At 44.8% G+C, this 24,874-nt stretch overlaps 1 protein-coding gene across 3 annotated transcripts; it reads left to right on the forward strand.

Moving 5' to 3' along the window:
* The first annotated feature begins 351 nt into the window (after window positions 1-351).
* On the forward strand, window positions 352-24,874 carry LOC101552674 (serine protease FAM111A-like). 3 transcript variants are annotated; one of them, XM_055142471.1, is made up of 7 exons: window positions 352-1,047; window positions 4,044-4,074; window positions 5,769-5,890; window positions 17,114-17,145; window positions 18,735-18,886; window positions 20,336-20,456; window positions 22,381-24,874. In XM_055142471.1, exons 6-7 carry the CDS (start codon window positions 20,373-20,375, stop codon window positions 23,674-23,676), a joined length of 1,380 nt encoding a protein of 459 aa, XP_054998446.1. In that variant the 5' UTR covers window positions 352-1,047; window positions 4,044-4,074; window positions 5,769-5,890; window positions 17,114-17,145; window positions 18,735-18,886; window positions 20,336-20,372; the 3' UTR covers window positions 23,677-24,874. The 3 variants fall into 3 exon arrangements, with proteins under 3 accessions (XP_054998446.1, XP_054998444.1, XP_054998445.1); XM_055142469.1 differs by having other exon boundaries at window positions 18,756-18,886; XM_055142470.1 differs by lacking the exons at window positions 352-1,047; window positions 4,044-4,074 and having other exon boundaries at window positions 5,700-5,890; window positions 18,756-18,886.

A 24,874-nucleotide genomic window follows, 5' to 3' on the forward strand; every position in this document is an offset into this window, starting at 1 on the left:
GGTTCTAGGAGTTGCAAGAGATTCATCACTGTCATAGTGTTCCCCGCTTAACCAGCTTTTCAAGAATAAATTACCGTATTGAATCTGTGCCCATTCCGATTGCTAAGGAGGAAAATGCTTTCCTCTCTAACAATCTTGATCACCAGTCTGGAGATGACGAGTCCTAGGGCTCTGATCATCGCTTTGGAGATGAGTAATTCTAGAGCCTCGCATCAGAAACCCAAGCGTTTGTTTGCTTTGTCCTAACTAGTAAAATTCTGGCAACCACAAGAGCAAGTGCTGTCTGTCCTCTTCCCTTTGGTTAACCTGTTCTACGAAAGTCTCAGTTCCTACTTACGCTAGTGGCGGGTCCCAAGTTCCACTGGAGGGTCTTTTCAGGAGTGCCCCAATTTCCACTGGAACCTGGGCGAGGAGGGTGAGGAGGGCGGGAAGAGGTGGGGAGCCCGTGGCTGGCTGCTTTGGGCCACTTGGTCGCCTGCAAGCAGCTGAAAAGCCCCCGCGGGCAAGTGCAGGATCTGAGCCTGGGGCCAGTCTCCAGGCGGACACTAAGCCCCCTGCGTCCCGCTGCCCGGCAGCTGCGGGGATTCAGAAGCTCCCTGGCCGGTGCCAACCCGAAGGCTAGTGCTCAGCGGACCCCGCGGACCCCGCGGACCCGGCGGACCCGGCGCGCCAGGGGAGCGCGGGGCTGCTGCAAGCACGCGCGGCCTCGGAATCTCGCGGTCACATCCCCCGGGACGGGCTCAGCGCCTCCCTGCCCAGCCGCGCGCCCCGGCGCCTGCGCCTCGCGGACCTCTTTTCCCGCGCGCGGGTATTTACGTGCGGACACGGGCCGGGTGGAGGGCCGACCATTGGTCAGACGCGCGGTCAGTTCGCCCCCTCTTCCAGAAGAGCCCGCCGGGCTTTGCAGTGCTGCTGCAGCTGTGCATGGGCCTGCACGCGCGGCTGCTCCTCCGAGGTGGTTCCTTTGAACTCTAAGGAGTAAACAAGTGCTCTGGGATCCAACTTGGAACTGCGCGCTGCTGTTCCCAGGCTGTGTCTCTCTGATCGGTGAGTAGTTCTTCTGCTCTGGGATCGAACCTGGAGCTCTGGGTGGGTGAGTGGCTTAGACCCCCCAGGCCCAGAGCCAAAGAGGTTTGGGGGTGCAGAGCTGGGTGCAGGCAGGACCCAGGTTCCTCCCCTCTGACTCAGCGTGAAAGTGTTTTAGTTTTGGAGAGGCCTTGCCGGCTAGATTACGGCGCCGTTCCAAACAGTGTGCTGTGTGTATTTGTGGGGCCTCCGTGGAGCCTGGGGTTGCTTAGTTCGATTTACAAAGTTTCAGGTTCACAGTCACACCCCAGACATCCTGAGTCATCTCCTTTCTCGGTGGAAGCCTGGGTTCCACAAGTTCATGTTCACAAGAACACCCAAGGTTAGATCTGAGCAAAATTCCAAATTTACACCCCACCCCACCCCCGATTTTTTAAATTTGGATTAAAAAAATCCAAATCTACAAAATAAATGTAAATCCCAAACCCCCCAAACAAAACAAAAATAAAACCAAGGAAGGATGGAGGCAGAGGGTGTGAGGTGTTCCATGAATAAATGAGGGAGGACTCCACTTCCTTCCTCCTGATCCTCCTTTTCCTCTGCCGTCTTGGCTTTCAGCTCACTCTCAGTCCCCATCAGCTCAGCCTGGTGGCTTCACCTACCTTGGGGGAGGGGGCTCTGCAAGCTGTCCATTAAGTCACTGTGGGGGTGCAGCTCCTGCCACTGCCCTTTATTTTGGTTTGGAGAGGAGATGGTGGGTCCCTCCCGGCTCGCCCAGGGCTTACTCTGGACTCTGCTCAGGGATCACTCCGGCAGGGTTTGGGAGTCCCGATGCGGTGCCTAGAATTCCCTTGGATAGGATGCAAAAGGAATAGCGGGGAGATGGGGTGGGAGGCTTAAGCTGAAGGTGCCAGAGGGAAATGAAAGCGAAAATACCTAAAGGCAGCTGAACTGCAGCCTCCAGAGCAAAACAAAACCCAGCAAGCCCACCAAGACTAGCTTACCTGGTGCTGGACTCCGATGGGCGTCCCTGGGCCCTGGTGATGGCGGCCGGGAGACAGGCAAGAGCAGGCAAGGTGAGCTAAGGCGTCTGGGCTGGCAGATGTTGTTTGATGACGCAGGGACCTGCTTCTTATTGTACAGAATGATGAAGCAGAGAGTTAGCAGAGATGCAAGCAAAGCCCGTCAATAAGCAGGTGTGCTTCTGCAGGGCCAGTGCTCCTGGGAGGACAGTGGGGAGTAGGAAGGAGGGAGAGGGAGAGACCTGGGAGAGAGGAGGAGAGAAGGAGAGAGCCAGTTAAGGGCGAAGGCTGAATTTGAAGGACTGAGGTGGGAGGGGAAGGAAGGTGGAGAGAGAAAAGAGGAAGGAGAAGAGGAGGGAGCCTAGAGAAGCAGGATGTGACGGGGGAGGAGAGAGAGCAAGAGTGTGAGGGAGAGAAGGAGAGATGTCTGGACAGGAGGGTTCTGGGAGAGTGAGGGGAGCAGAAAGGAAAGGCGGAAAAGAGACAAGACTGAGAGGCCAGTATAAAGTCCGCGCGACTTAACATTTATAATTGTCAGCAATGTGAAACGGTTCCATTTGAACAGGTCTGACTTGGGGGGGAAACTCCAAATAATAACAGTAAGTTTTTGTTGAAATATTGAAGGTTTTTAATGTAGCAGCCACCTCTGGACTGTGAACTAAGCAAAAGCCCCACGCTGGCCGACGCGGCGTGGCGTACACCATACTATGAGGCGCAGGAAGGGGGATGAGGGGGAAAAAGAAAAAAAAAAAAGGGAAAAGGAAAAAGAAAAAAAAAAGAGAGAGAGAGAGTTATGTACTTGTAGCAGTGGGGCTACATATCTCTTCATTTCCAGCAATGAAAAACTAATTATCAAATGTAGTAGGTCTGTCTCTCTTGGTTGGAAACTCCAACAACTATAATGAGTTTTGTGTTGAATTATGGAATGTAATCAAGGTAAAGAAAAAATGAAGTGAAATTCATTAGTTATACAGTAGGGGGTAGGGGGTGGGGGCGGGGGGTATACTGGGGTTTCTGGTGGTGGAATATGGGCACTGGTGAAGGGATGGGTGTTGAATATTGTATAACTGACATATAAACCTGAGAACTTTGTAACTTTCCACATGGTGATTTAATAAAAATTAAAAATAAATAAATAAATAAGCTTCAAGAATCAAAAAAAAAAAAAAAGAGACTGAGAGGCCAGGAGAGAAAAGGTGGAGGGGAAGAGCGGGGAAGAGAGAGGGCTAGGAGAGAGGACTAAAAGGAGGAGAGGTAGAGGAGAATTAGGAGAGAAAATTAATGTAGCAGAAATAGAGGGGAGAGGGAGGGAGGGAAGAGAGAGGAGGGGAAAGAGAATCCTAAAGGGGGAGGAGCCCTTTGCTAGGGCTGGAAACAGGCCCAAAAGGACTGTGTTGCTTTAAGTCCTTATTGTTGAAGAAAGGCAAGGTCAGAAGTTTCTTCAACTCTCAAATAACACTGCAGGAGAACAGCTAGGACACGTTTCTCATATTTGAAAAAACATGTTTCTGTTTGGATATCTTGTCTAGTGTAGCTTTTGGGGTATTGATTTAGCTTCTTGTCCATCTCTCTTGAGATTGCTCGAATTCTTCCCAGTGGACTTTGCAAATTCCCATTTTTTTTTTTTTTTGCTTTCTGGGTCACACCCAGCAATGCACAGGGATCACTCCTGGCTCATGCACTCAGGAATCACCCCCAGCGGTGCTCAGGGGACCATATGGGATGCTGGGATTCGAACCCAGGTCGGCTGCCTGCAACGGAAACGCCCTACCTGCTGTGCTATCACTCCAGCCCCTACAAATTCCCATTTCTTTTTCCTCCTTTGACTCTTTTCTGGGCACATGTGTCCTCTGTCAAGTCCCATAAAATGAGTCACAGTCTCGGCACATCTGGCCAGCAACCTCTCTTCATGGTTGGGCATTTGGTTCTTTTCTTTAGCACCTTACAAAAGCAATCCAGATCCGTAACTGTTTTCTTCTATTTTTGTTTTCCTAGGTTCTCTTCTGTTTCAAAAAGCATTTTTGTGGTGAGTATCTCGATACTGTGGTAATACTCAGAGCAGGAATATGTACTATTGTATTTTTGTATTTTTGTTATGTGCCAGGCACTGAGCTAAAGACTTTAAATGGTTATGACAACTGAGGTTGATCCTGCTTGGTACACGAGTAGAAGTGGTTTGGAGAATGAAACAGAAATTTGACAAAGGCTGTGCAGCCTGGATACAGTCCCTGGTGTCTGGCAGTTGAACCCAACTGCTTTAATGAACATTTATATTGGTCCACCACTTCCAATGTAATTTACAGCTATTGCCCTCATTCACTTTCATTTATAGCTATTGCCTCATTTTCTAAATAGGCGGTTAAGAACGTGATGCTGGAGGAAGCCAGAACTCCTACTCTACACAGAGATGGTTAGGAGAGTTAGCCTAGTTTCCAGGAAAGTTCTGCTTGCCAAGAGCATAGAGGCAGGCTGGGGGCATGGGGTGTTGGTGACTGGAGGAAAACTGAAGACACTGGTATTGGGAAATGTAAGCTGGTGGAGGGATGGGTGTTGGAACACTGTATGACTGAAACCCAATCATGAACAGCTTTGCAACAGTCTATTGAATCGCAGTGATTCAACAAAGTAATCTCAAAATGAAAAGAAACCCATGTTTTTATTTTATGTTTTTTAAAGTTTTTTTATTAGTGAATCACCGTGAGACAGAGTTACAGACTTACAAGTTTTCATGCTTACATTTCAGTCATACAATGATTGAGTACCCATCCCTCCACCAGTGCCCATTTTCCACCACCAATGGTCCCAACATCCCTCCCACCACCCCCACCCTGTCCCCTTCACCCCACCCTGCCTCTGTGGCAGGGCGTTCCCATTTGCTTGTTCTCTTTTTGGGTGTTGTGGTTTGCTACAGAGGTATTAAGTAGGCATCATGTTCAGTCTATAGTCTTTTTTCAGCCCATATCTCCCATCCCTAGTGGAAGCCCATGTTTTACCTAGAGTAAAGACATAATGGACACAATAACTAAACACCGGTGCTTCAATGTGGTCTGAATTGATTAAAAGGACAATAAAGTAGACGTTCTTCGTATTTACAGATGAAAAGAAATAATTAGAGATAAACATTAGGATTTTTCTAACCATAGTATAGAAAAACTAGAAGATGTAAATTTTCAGAAGAAAAATCAACTGTTTCTGATAGTTACATGAGTTTCCCTGTTTTCTGTTTCTACTGCAAATGTTCATAATCACAAGTTTCCAAAAGCATATTTTTCTAAGGCCGCGTCAGCCTGAGTCTCTAGCTTAATCTTTCTGAATGTTTCAGTTCTTGAATAGTAAAGGGAGATTATTAATACCTCTCTCTCAGCACTGTAAGATTTATGAGTTACCTTTATTCTCCGTGTATTCTTTGAAGGGCTCTTTATAAGTGAAACTTTTCATTTTGTTTGGCTTTTGTTTTTCGGTCACACCTAGTGATGCTCAGGGGTTATTCCTAACTCAGCACTCAGGAGTCACTCCTAGCCCATCTTATGGGATGCCGGGGATGGAACCCAGGTCAGTGCACAAGCCAAGCCCCGTACCCACGGTCGTATAGCTCCAGTCCCCAGAAATGAAGCTTTATAGTGGGCTCTCATAGACCGAGTTTCCTCTTAGGTTTGAAATTCTGAAGACAGCTACTACTGTCCTGGTCTTTCATCTTAGTGATGTTTATCATTATTGCAGATCTTGTTCCTATTGTTCATTTTCTTCGAAGAGAGAGACTTCAGAGGAGAGACAGAGGCGCAATACCTCTTCTAAAAAAGAAAAAAAACTAAAGGAGCAGTAAAGTTCCTGACTCTTCCCGGGTAAGCTCATTCTTTTCTAGTTTTTGAATGAGGCTGACTTTTTGGGTCACACCCAGCAATGTTTAGGGATTACCCCTGATTCTGCACTTAGGAATCACTCTGGTGGTGCCTGGGGAACCTTATGGGATGCCGGGGGAAATGATCTTGGTTGGCCACATGCAAGGCAAACGCCCTTCCCCGCCGTACTATTGCTGCGGCCCTTAAGCTCATTTCTAAATTTGGTTTGTTTTCTTGATTCCTTTTCTAATACTTAGGTCATCCCTGTGTTTCTCAGCTCTTCCTTTTATTGGTGTTGGGGGGAGCTTTAGGGGGTGATGGGCTAGTGGGGTGAGGTTGGGTCAGACTCAGCTGTGCTCAGGGGGCTGTTTTTGGTTCTTCCTTACTCCTGTACTATCTCTCTGGTCCTCACCTCTTTCTTAAATGGAGGTCAGAGTGGAGCTTCTGCGTAAGTAGAGCACATTTAGGAGAGCAGTGTCATCAGTTATACACACAAGGGGACAAACTCTGTGTCAGTGGTCTCAAAGGAGAAACCGTTAAGAAGGCTTTATGTCGGGATGGCAGGTTTCTGCTGTCTGGAGAATAGTGTCTGGAAACTTGTGGAAAACCAGAGCTGCGTTTTAGAGAGTTCCCAGCTCGTGGATGACCTGGAGGGCCGGTTCTTTGAGACTGAACTTGAGATTGGTTCCGGTTAGAGTAGCCAAACTTCTTTGTAATCACAGCAAATCGGTCGGTCATGGGACAACAGGGGAACCGGCGCAGTGCCACCTGCTTTGTTTTTAACAAGCAGTTCATTTTCACCTGTTGGCATGTGGTAAGAGAGATTGTGGGAGAGGGAGTAGATCAAACCCTGTGGGCAGGAATAATTAGTGAGTGCGTACAGATGTTGTTTGGTTATGAAGAGAACATCGAGAGGGAAAGATACTTCTTTTCTCTTGACCCTTGGTTTGAGGTAGCTGATGAAAATCTTGATTATGCTGTTCTGAAAATGAAGAGAAGAAGTCCTAGTTATTTATGGAGTATATAAGGGCCCTACTCCTGTGCAGTTGGTTATGTGATACATATTATCGGTCATCCAAATGGACAGAGTAAGATTTTGGACCAGTGTTTTGTGATCCATCAGAGTCAGCGAGAAGAGGAATTTTGGGCTAGGCAGGCAGAACTTCCACTTGTCCATATGCTCACTCAAAGGAGTCTCCAGGAAATAAGTCAGTCACTGTCACTGTCATCCCGTTGCTCATCGATTTGTTCGAGCGGGCACCAGTAATGTCTCTCATTGAGAGACTTATTGTTACTATTTTTGGCATATCCAATACGCACAGGTAGCTTGCCAGGCTCTGCCGCGCGCAGGCTGGATACTCTCGGTAGCTTGCCAGGCTCTCCGAGAGGGGCGGAGGAATCGAACTCGGGCCGGCCGCATGAAAGGTGAATGCCCAACTGCTATGCTATCGCTACAGCCCAGGAAATAAGTGAAAATAACAATGTGATTACCTATCACACCTCACTTTACTTTGAGGCTCCTGGCTCCCTTCTGTTTAATTCAGAGGGTTTGCTGGTGGGCATGCATGCTGCTGGTCTAAATCTTGGCTTCCAAGGAAGAAATGCTAAACCCATTTGGTTTGCCTTTCTATGTGCGCTATCCTTAGTCATATGGAGCAGAACTTCCCAATCTGGTATCTAGAAAGATTCATCTTCAGGGTAAAGAAAAGCTGAACGCTGAGTATTGAAGATGGTGAGAATTCAGTTTCCTTACCAGCTTTCAGGGAAATTCCTTACAGTTAATCCGGGAGGTAATGGCAGTAAAACAATGAAATAAGTTTATCTTCTAAAAAAGAAATGATGGTTGCACAAGTTGTGAGAGGAGCCTCTGGTACTCAGTTAATACTCAAGTACCTGACTGGCACTCATGGAGAACACTTTGGATAGATTTTGCAAAGTGAAAGAATGCTGGGTGCCAAGTTAGATCTATCTTCTTCATCTGCCAGAGAGAGAATGTCACAGCCCACTTTGCCTAGTGATGCTCACCATGGTGAGAGCCTGAGAGTTTGGTGTTTAGGGACTATTGGGGCCTCATCCTATGACGCCATCAGGAATCAAGTTGATATTGTGTGAAAAGAAATAGATCAAACTGAGTGGGCAGGCATAGTGAGTGTGTAAAGGTGTCATTTGGTTAGGAAGAGACCACAGAGAAGGAAGAGAACTGCTTCTCTCTTGACCCTTGGCTTGAGCTTGCTGTGGATAGTTGATTATGCTGTGCTGAAACTGGACACAGGAGAGGGAGTCCACATTCTTTCTGGACCCTAGAGAGGACCTACTTCTGCTCATTTGGTAACTTGATATGTATTATTGTGCATCCAGATGGAGAGCCTACTCCCAAGCTGCCTCCTGGTGGCCCTAAAAAACTCTGTAAGGCAACAGGTACATAAGAAGTTGAACTTGAAAACAACATTTTCTTGCCTGTGCTGGGGGGAAGTTCAAAGGGCTATAACACCTGTCTTGTATGCAACAGCCCCAGGTTCAGTCTCTGGTGCTGCATGGTTCCTTGAGCACCATTGGGAACAACCATTGTACACATCTGGGTATGGCAAGACAAACAAATTGTGTTTCCTAAACTTACAGATAGTTCTAGAAGTCCCACAAATAATCCTTATAAGTTGCAACTTGGTTTTAAAAAGAATTACCTTGATCATCAGTGCAAAATGTGTTAGAACTTGATGAAATAAAACTTAAAATTTGAGAAATCAGCATGTTAAAGTTTCCATTCTTTGTCCATTTTATCCTAAGTAAGACAACTGCTGAAACTGATAGTGATGTTGCTGTCTGTTTTGAAATCTTTGTAAGCTGTCTGTAAATTAGGGTATTTTTGGGAAAAGAGTAAGTGTGACAGTTCTTTCTTATTTCTTTAATTGTATGGAAATCTACCAGTCTTTCAAAATAAAAAAATATAAAGACAATGGAACTTATTCTTGTTTGTTTGGTTTGCGGGGGTGGAGGAGGACATATTCCTAGCAGGGCTTACTCGGCTCTGCCTCAGGGACTTGGGGAACCTTCTAGTATGTGGATAGGTTGTACATGTGTCAGCCATGAGCAAGGCAAGAACCCTACCTCCTGTACTGTCGCTCTTGCATCACTTTCACTGGAAACCTCAAAAGAACGTGAAAAGCCACAAAGCAGCAGACAGACCATATGTGGGTTTTGGGATGATGGTCCTGGCAAGGTTTTGAGATTCATCTCATATCAAGGATGACACATGTGACACATGTGAAGTTTTCAGGATATTTTGGTACAGATCACTGAATATCAGGATGGACTTGGAAGATCTAAGGACTTCATGTTGATCTCTATTATTATTGACAGAAATGAACACTAGTCAAAGATTGTTATGAATTATAAATTACCATAGCTTATAGAAATATAAGCAGTTTACAATGGTTTGATTACTAATGTTAAGTCATCTAGATAATTATTTCTATTCTCTTCCAACTGACTTAGGCTATATACAAATCCTCTGACGTGTTATTGGGTATTTTTGTTCTACTGTAATACTCCATCTTGCTTAGCATGGCAGATACTAGAATATATGGTTAAAAAATTAATAAATTCAGTCCTCTGCACTGCATGATTCCCCGAGATAGCCCTCAAAGACCACTGGGTATGGCCAGGAATAAACAAAAATCAAACGTCCAGAACTAAAGCAAAACAAAGCAAAATTATAGGATAACATTGGGTTTGTCCTCTCAGCCTTGCCACAGGGAACTTAGTTTACTTTAAACCTATGTTCTTTCTGTATGGAGACAGGAAGACAGTTGATATTATGCTTTGTAACTAGGGAATTGATTGACTCCAATAATATTTACTCCTGGGCATCTGCTTTCTCAACTCAGTTGCCCTTAGTTCCTAGCACCCCAAAAACAGGGTCCCGGCAAGGGATAGAATGGACTCAGGGCAAGCTGTCACCTACCCTGGCATCGAAATGGGCCAGGCCAAAATACCACAATACTCAACTATAAGTTGAGAGCATGGTCATAGACAAATGCTGTCATGACCCAAAAGTAACAATTAGACTAGGACCCTGCTGGGGTTAGGAAGACTAACCTGGCCTGAGGACTGTGGTCTGGAATATATAGTGAAATGTCCTCAGGAAGACCCAAACTTTAAGTTTGATATATCTCTTACTATGCTAAAAATATTAGAAGTAGCGCTCTGACAGCATCGCAGGTTGGAGATCGCTCCGGACCCAGACTGGGCCAGCAACACGGGGGTGCCAGACGGAGAAGGTACAGCCAGCACACCTTCTTCAGATGGAGCCTGGCGACACTGAGCTTCTATTAACACGGATCCGGTATGCGGGACTGGGACATCTCCAAATCTTTCCTGATATACAAAATATATGCTCAGGAAGGCTCCGCCACCCCTGATCGTCCATTATCCCAGAGGCACAGAAACCAATCTCAGAAACGCAGCGGCTGCTGACAGATATACTCCTGGACTCTGAACTAGACTACGGCCCCCTGCAGCTCCGGGAGGGGAAGGGTCTCTGTCCCTTCGCCTTTTCCCCCTCTGGACAGCATGGCGACTGCCACCGTTCAGAACCAACTGGACAGAGAGGTAGGAGTTTGCAGTGATGGGACGGGATGCATGGGGAATCTTGCGATGGGGGAGGCAGAACTGGCCCTGCCTCCTGCCCAAATGAAATCCCGAGTGGTTGCCCATGTATAGCTCCTCCGCTCCTGAATAGCCATGATCCCAGTGCCACAGAAACCAATCTCGGAATGCAGTGACTGCTGGCAGAAATACCTCTGGACTTAATACCAGAATTCCAAATCTGGGTGGCCACTTTTGTGACCGTGCAACATCATATGATCTTTGTTACCAACAATAGAAAACATACAATCTAATAATGCCATTCCGACAGGTCTGACTGTTGGGGAGAAAACTCCAAATAATGATAGTGAGTTTCCTGTTGAAAATTGAACGTAATCAAAGTAAGGAAAGAGTAAAGTGAAAATCATCTGCCACAAAGGCACAGGTGGAGTGGGAGGGGGCTATTCTGGGGTTATTGGTGGTGGAACATGTGCACTGGTGAAGGGATGGGTGTTTGAGCATAGTATGACTGAGACTTGATCATAAAAGCCCTGTAACTCTTCTCATGGTGACTCACTTGAAAAATAAAAAAAGAAATAAAAAAAAAGAAATATTATAAGTAGATTTACTACAACTAATTAAGTGGATTACTAACTGACGAAAGAAGAAAGCAACACAACCTGGATGGGATCCCACCCTTAAGTGGATCACCTAGTACTCTGGAGTAATCTCTTTAGATTAGACTTTGTCCTTGAGTTAATCTCCTGGAGGAATGGTCTTATCCCTCCTTGTGGATTTGTTAATGTTCAACCCACCTTTGTGTCACCATCCTATGTGATTGCTATATAAACTAGGACTATAAGAGCGGAGGGGTTTAGAGTCAGAAGTAAGAGTCAGAGTCAGAAGTGAGAGCGAGAAGGGCTCCAGAGAGAGAAGCAGAAGCAGAAGGGCTCTGGAGAGAGAGATCGAAAGAAGAGAGATTGGAAGAGACCAGAGGAGAGACTATAGAGACAGAGTCAGGGATAGACAGGTAGAAGAGAGCACTGTGGCACATACAGAAGCAGAGCACAAATGAGGAGCAATCCCGGTCCATATACAGTGGCTTGAGAGCACAGAACACAAGCAGAGAGAGAGAGAGAGAGAGAGCCCCACCCCAAGAGCCCATGAATACACATCATCACACCCTTCTGCACATGCGTTTATATTTTTTACAAAAACACTCTGTCTAACATTTATTAATCTTTAGCTTTTTCTACCTGGAAATTTCTGGTGCAGCTCATTAAGTGTTTTTTCTTTTCTCTAGTATTTCTAGTATCCCCTTAAATCAATACTGATGTTCTTTGCATATATACCTACCTAGATCACAAGAAAGTTCCTGGAGTTTTCACCTTTTGGTTATGTGACTCGAAGTATGAAGCTGAGGAGATAGGAAAGAGGGTAGGGCAGCCTGGGTTCAATTGATGCAAGGAGGCAGGTTGATAGGAAGGGCCCCCTAGCCCTTGTATGGCGCCAGGTCATCTCAACGATTCTCTACTGCCTCTTGCTTTATATGTAGTAAGACTGTCTCCAGACAAGCATCTGCCAAGGTGCTGTGCATAAGTTGATCTCTGTATACATCAAGCTGCCTACCACCTGTATTGCTTAAGCACAAATGAGGAGCCATTTGTTATTAAGAATAACACCAACTTGATACAACTAGTATGTTTCCCACCACTTGTTAACATTTTAGTGTTATTTTTATACTTTTAAATTATTAAGTGCTATTTTTATACTTAAAAAGGTTTTTAAAACTTAAAAACATTTCTTAGAAATTAAGACTCCACGATTTGCAAAGTTGTTCATAATAGGCTGGAGCGATAGCACAGTGGGTAGGGCGTTTGCATTCAATGCAGCGGACCCGGGCTTGATTCCTCTGCCCCTCTTGCCGGGAGAGCCTGGCAAGCTGCCGAGAGTATCCCGCCTGCACAGCAAGGCCTGGGAAGCTACCTGTGACATATTTGATATGCCAAAAACAGTCTCACAATGGAGAAATTATTGGTGCCTGCTCAAGCAAATCGATGAACAATGGGAGTACAGTGTTACAGTGCTACAGTGCTACAGTTCATAATAGAGTTGTTTCAGGAATACAGCATTCCAACACCAGTCCTGCCACCAAAGAGGGAAGGGGATTCCCTCTACTAATATCCTCAGGTTCCCTGACAGACTGCCCTCTTTGCATATATAACAAATATATTTCATATTGCTTGTTCCAGGTATACTGGAAGAAATAGCAAATGGAATTAGTAGAAAAATAAATTCACAAAAGTCAATTTGTAGTGATTGATTGCTATTGGATTATAACCTATGTAAATAAATTCACATCACTTATTACAATGTAGTATACTACCAATTCTTATATACAAAACTAAGATTTCAACTCTCATCTAAAATATATTGCTTTACATTTTATTTTATGCTTCAATTTTTTTTTTGCTTTTTGGGTCACACCTGGCGATGCTCAGGGGTTACTCCTGGCTCTGCACTTGGGAATTACCCCGGAGGTGCTCAGGGGACCATATGGGATGCTGGGAATCAAACCTGGGTCGGCCGCGTGCAAGGCAATCACGCCCTACCCGCTGTGCTATCGCTCCAGCCCCTATGCTTCGATTTTTTACAGTAATCATATCTTTCCCTGTCCAAAAAAAAAAAGACATTTAAAAACTTTGAATGATAATTCTGGGGCTGGAGTGATAGCACAGCGGGTAGGGCGTTTGCCTTGCACGCGGCCAACCCGGGTTCGAATCCCAGCATCCCATATGGTCCCCTGAGCACCGCCAGGGGTAATTCCTGAGTGCATGAGCCAGGAATGACCCCTGTGCATTGCCGGGTGTGACCCAAAAAGCAAAAAAAAAAAAAAAAACTTTGAATGATAATTCTTACCAAAACCCAATAAGTGACTGGAATATAAGTAGTGGTCATCACTGCTTAACCTATATTTTACTTTAAGCCAAATCTGGAAAAAGCTTGTTATTCCTGCTTATTGTTCCAGCTTCATCACCTTTTCACGAACAAGGTTCTAGGAGTTGCTTTGATCACTATCAATCAAGGTTTCCCCTGGTTACCCAGCTTTTAAGGAATATATTAAAGTATTGAACCTGTGCCTATTCAGATTGCTAAGGAGAAAGATGCTTTTCTTTCTAACAATCTTGATCACCAGTTTGGAGATGAGGAATTCTTGAGCCTTGCATCAGAAAGCCAAGTGTTTGCTTTGTCCAAACAATTCTGGCAACCAGGAGAGCAAGTGCTGGCCTCTTCCTTTTGGTTAACCTGTTCTTCAAGAGCCTCATCCCTAGTTCCACTAGGGAAGGGACCCAAGTTCCACTGGAAGGTCTTTTCAGGAGGGTCCCAAGTTCCACTAATGTCTGGGGGAGGGCGAGGGAGCCTGCGACTGGCTGCTTGGGGCCGCTTGGTCGCCTGTAAACAGCTGAGAAGCGGGCAAGTGCAGGACCTGAGCCCGAGTCCAGTCTCCAGGGGGTAAATGAAGCCTTCTGCGTCCCGCTGACCGGGGATTCCTGAAGCTCCCTGGCTGGATGGGGGCCCCAAGGCTCAGCCCAGTGAACCCCGTGGACTGCACGCGCCCGGAGAGCGCGAGGCTGCTGCGAGCACAAGCACGGGTGGTTCAGCGCCTGGCGGGTCACATCCCACCCTGGGCGGGCTTGGTGCCTGGAGCGCCACATCCCCCCTCCCTCCGGGGTGGGCTCTGTGCCCTCAGGTCACATCCTTCCTGAACTGGCTAGGCCCCTACCAGTTTCACATCTTCCCGGGGCAGGCTCAGAGCTTTGCGCGCCTCTGCAGCCTCTGGCAGGGGGGTCTTCCCCCGCGTGGGTTTTTCTTATGCCAATTCGAGGACTTGGCAACGGGCCAATCAGCTTTCTGGGAGGATGAGTCGTCATCCTCCCATTGGTCAGCCGGGCTGTCAGTTTGCCCACTCAGTGTGAAGAGCCCCTAGACTCATTCCCGCCCTGCTGCTGCTTTGCATGTGCGCGCATACAGGGCTGCTCTTCAGAGGTGGTTCCTTTGAACTCTAAGGAGTTCAAGTGCTCTGAGATCCAACTTGGAACCGCGCACTGCTGTTCCCAGGCTGTGTCTCTGATCCGTGAGTAGTTCTGCTCTGATCGAACCTGGAACTATGAGCGGGTGAGTGGCTTAGACCCCAGGCCCAGAGCCAAAGAGGTTTCGGGCGCAGAGCTCAGCCCAGACAGGCCCACGTTCTGGTCTTTTGATTCAAACTGGAGAGTTTTGGTTCCGGAAAGACCTTGCCAGCTAGAGGAGGGAGCCACTCCAAACAGTATGCGGTGTGTATTTGTGGGACCTTGGTGGAGCTTGGGGTTGGGTGCTTTGATTTGCAAAGTTTCAGGTTCACAATCAGACCCCAAACATCCTGAGTCATCTCCTTTCTCTGTGGGATCCGGGGTTTCCTTTTCAAAAGTTCATGTTCACAAGAACGCCCTCGATTAGGTCTGAGCAAAGTCCAAATTTAGACACACACACACACACACACACACACACACACACACACACACACACACATACACACACACACACCGCAAAAAAAAAATCCAAATTTACAAAATAAATCTAAACCCCAAACCAAAACACAAAAATCCCACCAGAAGGGGTGGAGGAAGAGGGTTTGAGATTTTTCATTTAATAAATAAGGGGGTGAGTCCCCACTTCCTCCTTCCTCCTGGTCCTCCTTTTCCTCTGCCATTCTGGCTTTTCAGCTCTCTGGCAATCCCCCTCAGCTCAGCCTGGCCCCCCTCACCCACCTTGGGGGCTCTGCAAGCTGTCCAGTTAGTCACAGTGGGGGTGCAGCTCCTCCACTGCTCATTATTTGAGTTTGGAGAGGAAGTGATGGGTCACACCTGGCCCACCCAGGTCTTACTCCAGACTCTGTGCTCAGGGATTATTCCGGCAGGGTTTGGCAGGGTTTGGGAGTCCCGATGTGGTGCCTAGGATTCCCTTAGACAGGATGCAAAAGGAATAGTGGGGAGATGGGGTGGGAGGCTTACGCTGAAGGCACAGGGTGGGGGGAAGCAAAACAAAATTTTGAAAACCCCACCAAGACTAGCCTACCTGGTGCTGGACTCTGATAGGCGTCCTAGGGTTGCCCATCAAAGCAGCCAATCCCAAGCTCCATCAAGGCCCCACAAATACACACCGCATGCTGGTGGCGGGCAGGCAGGGTGGAGCAGGCATCGTGAATTAAGGAGTCTGGGCTGGCGGATGTTGTTTGGGGGATTGAGCAGATGCAGGAGGCCTCTAGGTCAGGGGAAGGCTCAGGGGTCAGGACCACACTTGCTGCTCACCTCTGGGTGAACAAGATGACACAGGGACCTGCTTCTTACTGTACAGAATGATGAAGCAGAGAGTTAGCAGAGATACAAGCAAAGCCCCTCAATAAGCGGGTGTGCTTCTGCAGGGCCAGTGCTCCTGGGAGGACAGTGGGGAGTAGGAAGGAAGGAGAGGGAGAGACCTGGGAGAGAGGAGGGAGAGAAGGAGAGAGCCAGTTAAGGGAGAGGGCTGAATTTGAAGGACTGTGGTGGGAGGAGAAGGAAGGTGGAGAGAGAAAAGAGGAAGGAGAAGAGGAGGGAGCCCAGAGAAGCAGGAAGTGACAGGGAAGGAGAGAAAACAAGAGTGTGAGGGAGAGAGGGAGAGATGTCTGGACAGGAGGGTTCTGGGAGAGTGAGGGGAGCAGAAAGGAAAGGCGGAAAAGAGACAAGACTGAGAGGCCAGGAGAGAAAAGATGGAGGGGAAGAGCAGAGAAGAGAGAGGGCTAGGAGAGAGGAACTAAAAGGAGGAGACATAGAGGAGAATTCACTTGTATCACTTATCATCCCATTGATCTTTGATTTGCTCAATTGGGTGCCAGTAGGGTCTCAATTTGTCAATGTCGCATCTAGTGTAGCCCAATGGTATCTGCTCGCTCCAGGATCACAAAGAGCCTCAAACCGTTCATTCAGGGTTTTGACGAAGAAGTCTGACCATCCTGTAGGTGGGCACCACGCGGTCTTTTGACATCTCGTGGAATCAGTCGGTAACAGCTCTAGTCCAGCGGTCTTAGGAGAGAAAATTAATGTAGCAGAGAGAGAAAGGAGAGTGAGGGCAGGGGAGAGAGAGGGAGGGAGGAGAGAGGGGAATTCTAAAGCCTTTGCTAGGGCTGGAAACAGACCCAGAAGGACTGTGTTGCTGTATGTCCTTATATTGGAGAAGGGCAAGGTCAGGAAGAATTTTCTCAACTCTCAAATAATACTGCAGGAGGGCAGGGAGGACACTTTTCATATCTGAATACAGCATGGTTCTGTCTGGGTTCCAGATATGTTGTCTGGGGTAGCTCTTGAGGTGTTGATTTAGCCTCTTATCCCTCTCCCTTGTGATTGCTGGAGTTCTTCTCAGTGGACTATGCAAATTCCCATTTCTTTTTCCTCCCTTGACTCTTTTCTGGGCACATGTGTCCTCTGTCAAGTTCCATAAGAGGAGTCACAGCCTCAGACACACCTGGCCAGAAACCTCTCTTCATGGTTGGGTATTTGGTTCTTTTCTTTAGCATCTTACAAAGCAGTCCAGATCCTTAACTGTTTGCTTCGATTTTTGTTCTCCTAGGTTCTCTGCTGTTTCGAAAACTCATCTCCGTGGTAAGTATCTCGATACTATGGTAATACTCAGAGCAGGAATATCGTATTTTTGTTATGTGCCAGGCACTGAGCTAAAGTCTTTAAATGGTTGTGACAACAGAGGTTGATCCTGCTTGGTACATGAGTAGAAGTGGTTTGGAGAATGAAACAGAAATTTGACAAAGGCTGTGCAGCCTGGATAGAGTCCCTGATATCTGGCAGTTGAACCCAACTGCTCTAATGAACACTAACATTGGTCCAGCAATTTCAATGTAATGCCTTCATCTACAGCTATTGCCTCATGTTATCGACATGCGGCTAAGAACATGGCGCTGGAGGAAGCCAGAACTCCTACTCTACACAGAGATGGTGAAGAGAGTTAGCCTAGTTTCCAGGAAATTTCCGCCTGCCAAGAGTATAAAGGCAGGCTGAGGGCATGGGGTGGTGGAGATTGGTGGGAAACTGAAGACAGTGGTCCTGGGAAATAAATGTACACTGGTGGAGGGATGGGTGTTGGAACACTGTAAGACTGAAACCCAATCATGAACAGCTTTGCAATAGTGTGTTGAATCACAGTGATTCAATAAAGTAATTTTTTTTTAAGTTTTAAAAAAAGATTTTTAAATTTCTTTTTAATTTATTTTTTTAATTAATTTATTCTTTTATAGAATCACCATGTGGAAAGTTACAAAACTTTCAGGTTTAAGTCTCAGTTATACAATGCTCGAACACCCATACCTTCACCAGTGCACATATTCCACCACCAAGAATCACAGTATACCTTCCCCCATCCCCCCACCTTCCCAGCCCCCCACCCCGCCTGTGTAACTGATAAATTTCACTTTACTTTGATTGCATTCAATTCAATAAAGTAATCTTAAAAAAATAAGAAGCCCATGTTTTACCTAGCGAAAGAGACTTATGAGACATAATAACTAAACACTGGTGCTTCAACGTGGTTTGAATTGATTAAGAGGACAATAAAGAAGACGTTCTTTATATTTACAGATGAAAAGAAATAACTAGAGATAAACATTAGGATTTTTCTAACCATAGTGTAGAAAAACTAGAAGATGTAAATTTTCAAAAGAAAAATCAGTTCATGATAGTTACGTGAGTTTCCCTGTTTTCTGTTTCTACTGAAAATGTTCATAATCTGAATTTACCAAAAGCATATTTTTCTTGGGCCGCGTGAGCCTGAGTCTATAACTTAATCTCTCTGAATATTTCAGTTCTTGAATAGTTAAGGGGAGATTATTAATATATCTCTCTCAAGACTGTAAGATTTATAAGTTACCTTCTGTTCTCCGTGTATTCTTTGAAGGGATCTTTATAAGTGAAGCTTTTCATTTTGCTTGGCTTTTGTTTTTTGGTCACTCCTAGGGATGCCCAGGGGCTATTCCTGGCTGTGCACTCAGGAGTCACTCCTAGCCATTCATGGGGCATCATATGGAATGCCAGGGATGGAACCTGGGTCAACACCCCCAGCCACTCTCTTATTGCTCCAGTCCCCAGAAGTGAAGCTTTATAGTGGACTCTCATGGACTGAGTTTCCTCTTAGGTGTTGAAATTCTGAAGATGGCTGCTATTGTCCTCATCTTTTATTTTAGTGATGTTTATCATTACTGCAGATCTTGTTCCTATTGTTCATTTTCTTTGAAGAGAGAGACCTCAGAGGAGAGATAGAGGCGCAATACCTCTTCTAAAAAAAAAACAAAAAACAAAAAACTAAAGCAGCAGTAAAGTTCCTGACTCTGCCCAGGTAAGCCCTCATTCTTTTTTTTTTTTGGATGAGACTGGCTTTTTTGGGTCGCACCCAGCACTGCTCAGGAGTTACCCCAGGCTCTGCACTTAGGAATCACTCCTGGTGGTAATTGTGGAAACATATGGGATGCTAGGAGGATTGAACTTGGGACTGCCACATGCAAGGCAAATATCCTCCCTGCTGTACTATTGCTCCGGCCCCTAAGCTCTCATCTAAATTTGGTTTGTTTCCTTGATTCCTTTCCTGATACTTAGATCTTTCCTGTGTATCTAAGCTCTTCCTTTTATTGGTGTCAGGAGGAGATGTGGGGGGTGATGGGCTAGTGGGATGTGGTCAAGTCAGACCCAGCTGTGCTCAGGGGCTGTTTTTGGTTTTCCCTGTACTATCTCTCTGGTTCTCAACTCCTTCTTAAATGAAAGCCAGATGAGCTTCTGCGTAAGTAGAGCATATTTTTGAGAGCACCTCCAACACAGCCCGCTCTTTCAAGCCCTTGCATTTGTCTCTGGGCTCCCTCTCTGCCATGTAGCACGACCTTGGACGGGCCACCTTCTGATCTCCCCAGTTGCCGAGCGGACACATCTACTCTGTACAATAAAAAAAAAGTCTATGATGATTTTCTGTTTTGCAAAAGAAAGAATGAACTCTTTGTGAGAGGAGAACTGTCAGCTAGAGAAGTTTTGTGTTAAGGTGCAGTGCTCTCTCAGAGGGAACTTTTAGTTTTTTTGGTTTAAAACTTTTAACTTCTGGTTTTAATTGAATCAGAGTGAGATACACAGTGACAGAATTGTTCATGATTGGATTTGAGTTCATATCATGTTCCAACACCCGTCCCTTCACCAGTGTACATCTCCCACTACTGACATCCCCAGTTTCCCTCCTGCCACCACCCCCCAGCCTCTATGGCAGGGACTTTTCTTGTCTCCCTCCCACCCACCCTCCCTTTCTCCATTTCTCTCTCTCTCTCTCTCTCATCTCTCTCTCACTTTCTGTCCCCTTTTGTGCATTATTGTTTGCAATACAGATACTGAAAGGTTATCATGTATATCCTTTTACCTAGTTTCAACACTCCGTTCTTGTCAACAGTGATCATTTCCAACTCTTTTTATCATAGTGGTCCCTCTGTACCCTAACTACCCTTCTCCCCCTGCACACAAACTTGTGGTAGATTCCAACCATTGACCAATCCTCTTGACCAATATTTTCTCTGGCTTTGAGGTATTAATTTCATGCTGTTTTTCCTTTTCTTTTTTTAAATCAGAGATAGCTTTTCATTGTTGAGGTGATTTTTTTTTTTGGTGGTTAAACTGTCTGCTGGCTAAGTTGACACCTCAGAGGAGAGTGAGTTGACAGTTGGAGGAGAAAAAATAGGAAAGGTCTTATCATCTGTATAATTAATAGATAGCTTTGGGGAGACTACAGTAACTTAAACCTTGAATTTTAAATTAGTGTTTCAGTTGAGCTTCCTGTTCATCTTAAAGCCATCATGGCTTTTGAGAAACACAATGAGAGAAAGCCATTGAATGGTAGAAGGAATATCACACAGGAGCCGGCTCCGCCTTCAAAAAGGGTATGTTTATAAAGCATGTCTATGAAATATACTTACTTTGTTGTTTTTACCCACATTCTTATTGCGGTGATTTGCAGTGCTGCTAATGATAATTTCATGTGTAAGTTAATCCCAACACCATTCTCATCCCTAAAGTGCCCTCTTCCCTCCACCAGTGTCCCTTGTAACCATCTCATCTCCCCCCGTTCTGTAGACCAACTTTTCAGTTCTGTTGCCTTTGGCCATTTGTTGCTCCTTTCTAAGTATATTTGTGTACCACACAGGGGAGGGATCATTCTGTGACAGTCTCTCTCCTTCCCATTGACTTCACCAGCATGATGGCCTCAGTTCCATCATGTAGTAGCAAAGGGCATGATTTTGTCTTTTTAATAGCTGCATTGTATGGAATGTATCAGTTATAGACTTAGCTATCTCTGACATTGGGTTTCATAGTCACTACTAGCTAAAAATTGCCTTATGATGAGAATTTAAGGTGAAGTCTTTCTCATCCATTTTATTCTTTCTATTTGAGTGGAGTGACAGTGGGGAAGGGAGTTCTAATACAGATCATCTCTTTATCCAAATCACCTTTAATAAAAATGATTGCAGCGTTTCCTGAACAACAGCAAATGGTCAAATATACATTTCTTTAGTCAACCGTGAAATAAAGACAGAATTAGTGATATTTTTGTAGCTTCATACCATATCTCACCTCAAATATGGCTAATCTATTTGATCACAAGAATTACCTATACTTAGAGAGTACTTGAGAAAACAATTACATTATTGAATCTTAAACATAACCTTGTTGGACAAGCTGTAGATTGTTTTAACCCTCAGTTTGTTTATGAGGAGAGAAGTAATTTGTTGCTAAAAGCAAAAGTAGCATAAAGATTTGGACTTAAGCTGGTGTTTGTCTGAACTTATTCTGTTTTCTACTCTAACCAACATACTCTTTTCCCATTTAAAATACTCCTCACTCGTCTGTGTTATATAGAGATACAAAACATGGGAAACAAAAGTACACATTATTAAATGATGATAAGCCCAGGTTTTTTGAGCACAAAACTGAAATTATTAAGCAGTCTGCTGGTGGGGGAAGAGAGAGATTTGAAATCCCTTAAGGATGGTGGTGGACCGTACTTTGGTCTGGTGAAGGAATAATCGTTTTGGATGAAAAAACCATGACAGTTATACTGCAGTAACCATGTTATCTAAAATGCAATTTAAAAATTATTTTTAAAGAAAGCTTAAAATTATGATATAAAAACAAATAAATGAATAGTCACCTAATAAATAATTAATTAATAAGCAATGGGTTACATTATGTTGGTTTTAGCATTTCATGCCTGGTAATAAACATGGAAACTAATCCTGCTGAGCTTGATACTTTACGAACAAGTGTTCACTGCAGTTCATCACCATATGTGGAAAATGTAAAAACTGTACATCTAACCAATATAGTCAACAATGTTAGAAATAGTTTAGGTGCTGGAGAACTAGCACAGTGGGTAGGGCATTGGCCTTGCACACGGCTGACTGGGATTTGATCCCAGGCTTCCCACAGGGTCACTGGAGCCTGTCCAGGGGCTCTAGTGCAGAGACAGGAGTAATAAGTCCTGAGCATATCCTGGCATGCCCCCCCCCCCGCCCTCAAATTGAAAAGCAGGAACATAGGAAAGGAAAAAATACTTCAAGAATCTGATATTGGTGGGCCTGGAAATATTGTTCATCCTCATATTCCTAGAAAAATGTAAAAAGATAGCACTATTAAGAGCTTAATTGTTCTGATGGGATAGAAAACAGCTTACTATTTGGATACCAGTTCAAATTCAGATTTCATTGTGTTCACAACCTTGAGATTGGTTCTGAGATTACTGTAGAGCTTTTGGGAAAATACTAGCATAATGCTCAGAGTTTTTACATTTTTCACCTTAATTTTTAGGCCAAGAAAGAGCAAAGCGAGAAGAAACCCATTAATGGAGTACTGCAGCGTGTTAAATTTCTCCAAGATAAAACTGACACTCATAGTGGCAAGGCAGTGCTGATGCCTGGCATAGAGGACGCTGAAACTTACAACAAGGGTAAAAGCTACCTGAGAGATTTTTCTGAACAAACTGGTGTGAAAATTGACCGTAACAAAAGTCAGAGTGAGCAGAAAGCAAACAACCCATTAGTTGGCCAGTCACCGAAATTAAAAAACAACTGTGTCAAATTTTATATTGATGTAACCGAGAAGTACGGAGCAGTCATTGTTCAAAATCATCAGTTATACACACAAGGGGACAAACTCTGTGTCAGTGGTCTCAAAGGAGAAACCATTAAGAAGGCTTTATGTCGGGATGTCAGGTTTCTGCCCTGTCTGGAGAATAGTGTTTGGAAACTCGTGGAAAACCAGAGCTTCGTTTTAGAGAGTTCCCAGCTTGTGGATGATCTGGAGGGCCGATTCTTTGAGATTGAGTTTGAGATTGGTATACCGGTTAAATTAACCAAGCTTCTTAATAATCACAGCGAAACGGTCGGTTACCTCTCATGGGAGAACATGGGAAGGAAGGGCAGTGCCACCTGCTTTGTTTTTAACAAGCAGTTCATTTTCACTTGTTGGCATGTGGTAAGAGAGATTGTTGGACAGGGAGTAAATCAAGCCTTGTGGGCAGGCATAATTAGTGAGTGCGTACAGGTATCGTTTGGTTATGAAGAGAACATCGAGAGGGAAAGGAACTCCTTTTCTCTTGACCCTTGGTTTGAGGTAGGCGATAAAAGTCTTGATTATGCTGTTCTGAAACTGAACAGAGGAGTGGAAGCCCCAGTTTTTTATGGAGTTACTAAGATCCTTACTCCTGTGGCAGTTAGTGATGTGATACATCTTATCGGTCATCCAAATGGACAGAGGAAGAAAATGGAGAAATGTTTTGTAATCCATCAGAGTCAGCAGGAACAGGAATTTCAGGCTAGGCAAGCAGAACTTTCAGATGTCCACGTAAGTGAAAATAGTGATGTGATTTTCTATCACACCTCTTTTTACTTTGAGGCTTCTGGCTCCCCTCTGTTTAATTCAGAGGGTTTGCTGGTGGGCATGCATGCCGGTCCAAATCTTGACTCCCGAGAAGGAAATGCTAAACCCTTTGGGTTTGGCCCTTCTATGTATGCTATCCTTAGTCATATCAAGCAGAACTTCCCAATCTGTTTTGAAGAAATGACTGATCTTCCAGATGAGGAAATGGCAAGTCTTGAGTATTGAAGATAGTGAGAATTCAGTTTCCTTACCAACTTTAAGAGAAATTCCTTGCAATTCATCAGGGAGGTAATGGAAGTAAAACCATCAAATAAGCTTATCTTCTAGAAAAGAAATGATGGTTTCACAAGGATTTAGAGGAGCCACTGGTACCCACTTGATAGTCAAGTATCTGACTAACACTCTCGGAGAAAACTTTGGATAGATTTTGCAAAGTGAAAGAATTCTGGTTGCCAAGTTAGATTTATCTTCTTAATCTGCCAGAGAGAGAGAATATTATAGCCCACTTTGCCTAGTGGTGCTTACCATAGTGTGAGCCTGAGAATTTGGTGTTTGGGGACTATTGGAGCCGTATCCTGTGACACCACTAGGGATCAAGTTGATCTTGTGGGAGAAGGTAGAGATCAAACCGAGTGGGCAGGCATAGAGTGTGTAAAGGTGTCATTTGGTTAGGAAGAGAACTGCTTATTCTTGACCCTTGGTTTGAGCTAGCTGTGGAAAGTTTATTATGCTGTTCTGTAAATGGATACAGGAGAGGGAGTCCACATTCTTTCTGGAGACAATGAGAGACCTCCTCCTGCATCATAAGGTGACATGATATGTATTATTAGTCATCCAGATGGAGAGCATACCACAAAGCTGGCTCCTGGTTTCCTTAAAAAAAACTCTGTAAGGCCACAGTACATAAATTTTGAACTTGAGAACAACATTTTCTTGCTTGTGCTAGGAAGAGAGCTCTAAGGGCTACAAACACCTCTCTTGCGTGCCACAGCCCTGGGTTTAGTCTCTGGTGCTACATGGTTCTCTGAACACCATTGGGACCAACCATTGTACACCCTTGTGTATGGAAAGACAACGAATTGTCTTTCTTGAACTTAGGGATAATTCTAGAAGTCCCACGAATAATCCATAAAAGATGCAACATGGTTTTAAAATACATTACCTTGATCCTCAGTACAAAACATGTTAGAATTGATGAAATAAAACTTGGAATTTGAGAGTCGGCATGTTAAAATTTTCATAACTGTCCATTTTATCCAAAGTAAGGAAACTGCTAAATTTGATAGCGATATTGAAGTCTGTTTTTAAGTTTTTGTAAGCTGTTTATAACAGGTTATTTTAGACTAAGTTTTGTAAAAAAAAAAAAAAGAGTAAGTGACAGTTCTGTCTTACTTCTTTAATTGTATGAAAAATCTCCAAGTCT

The sequence above is a fragment of the Sorex araneus genome, chromosome 6, assembly GCF_027595985.1.
Source record: "Sorex araneus isolate mSorAra2 chromosome 6, mSorAra2.pri, whole genome shotgun sequence".
In the NCBI taxonomy this organism is placed as follows: domain Eukaryota; kingdom Metazoa; phylum Chordata; class Mammalia; order Eulipotyphla; family Soricidae; genus Sorex; species Sorex araneus.

Bases quoted from the DNA above. Each gene is read 5' to 3' on its own strand.
- LOC101552674 (XM_055142471.1), top strand. From the start codon at position 20,373: ATGGCTTTTGAGAAACACAATGAGAGAAAGCCATTGAATGGTAGAAGG. The intron at 20,457-22,380 runs GTATGTTTATAA...CTTAATTTTTAG, and splicing joins CGGCTCCGCCTTCAAAAAGG to GCCAAGAAAGAGCAAAGCGA.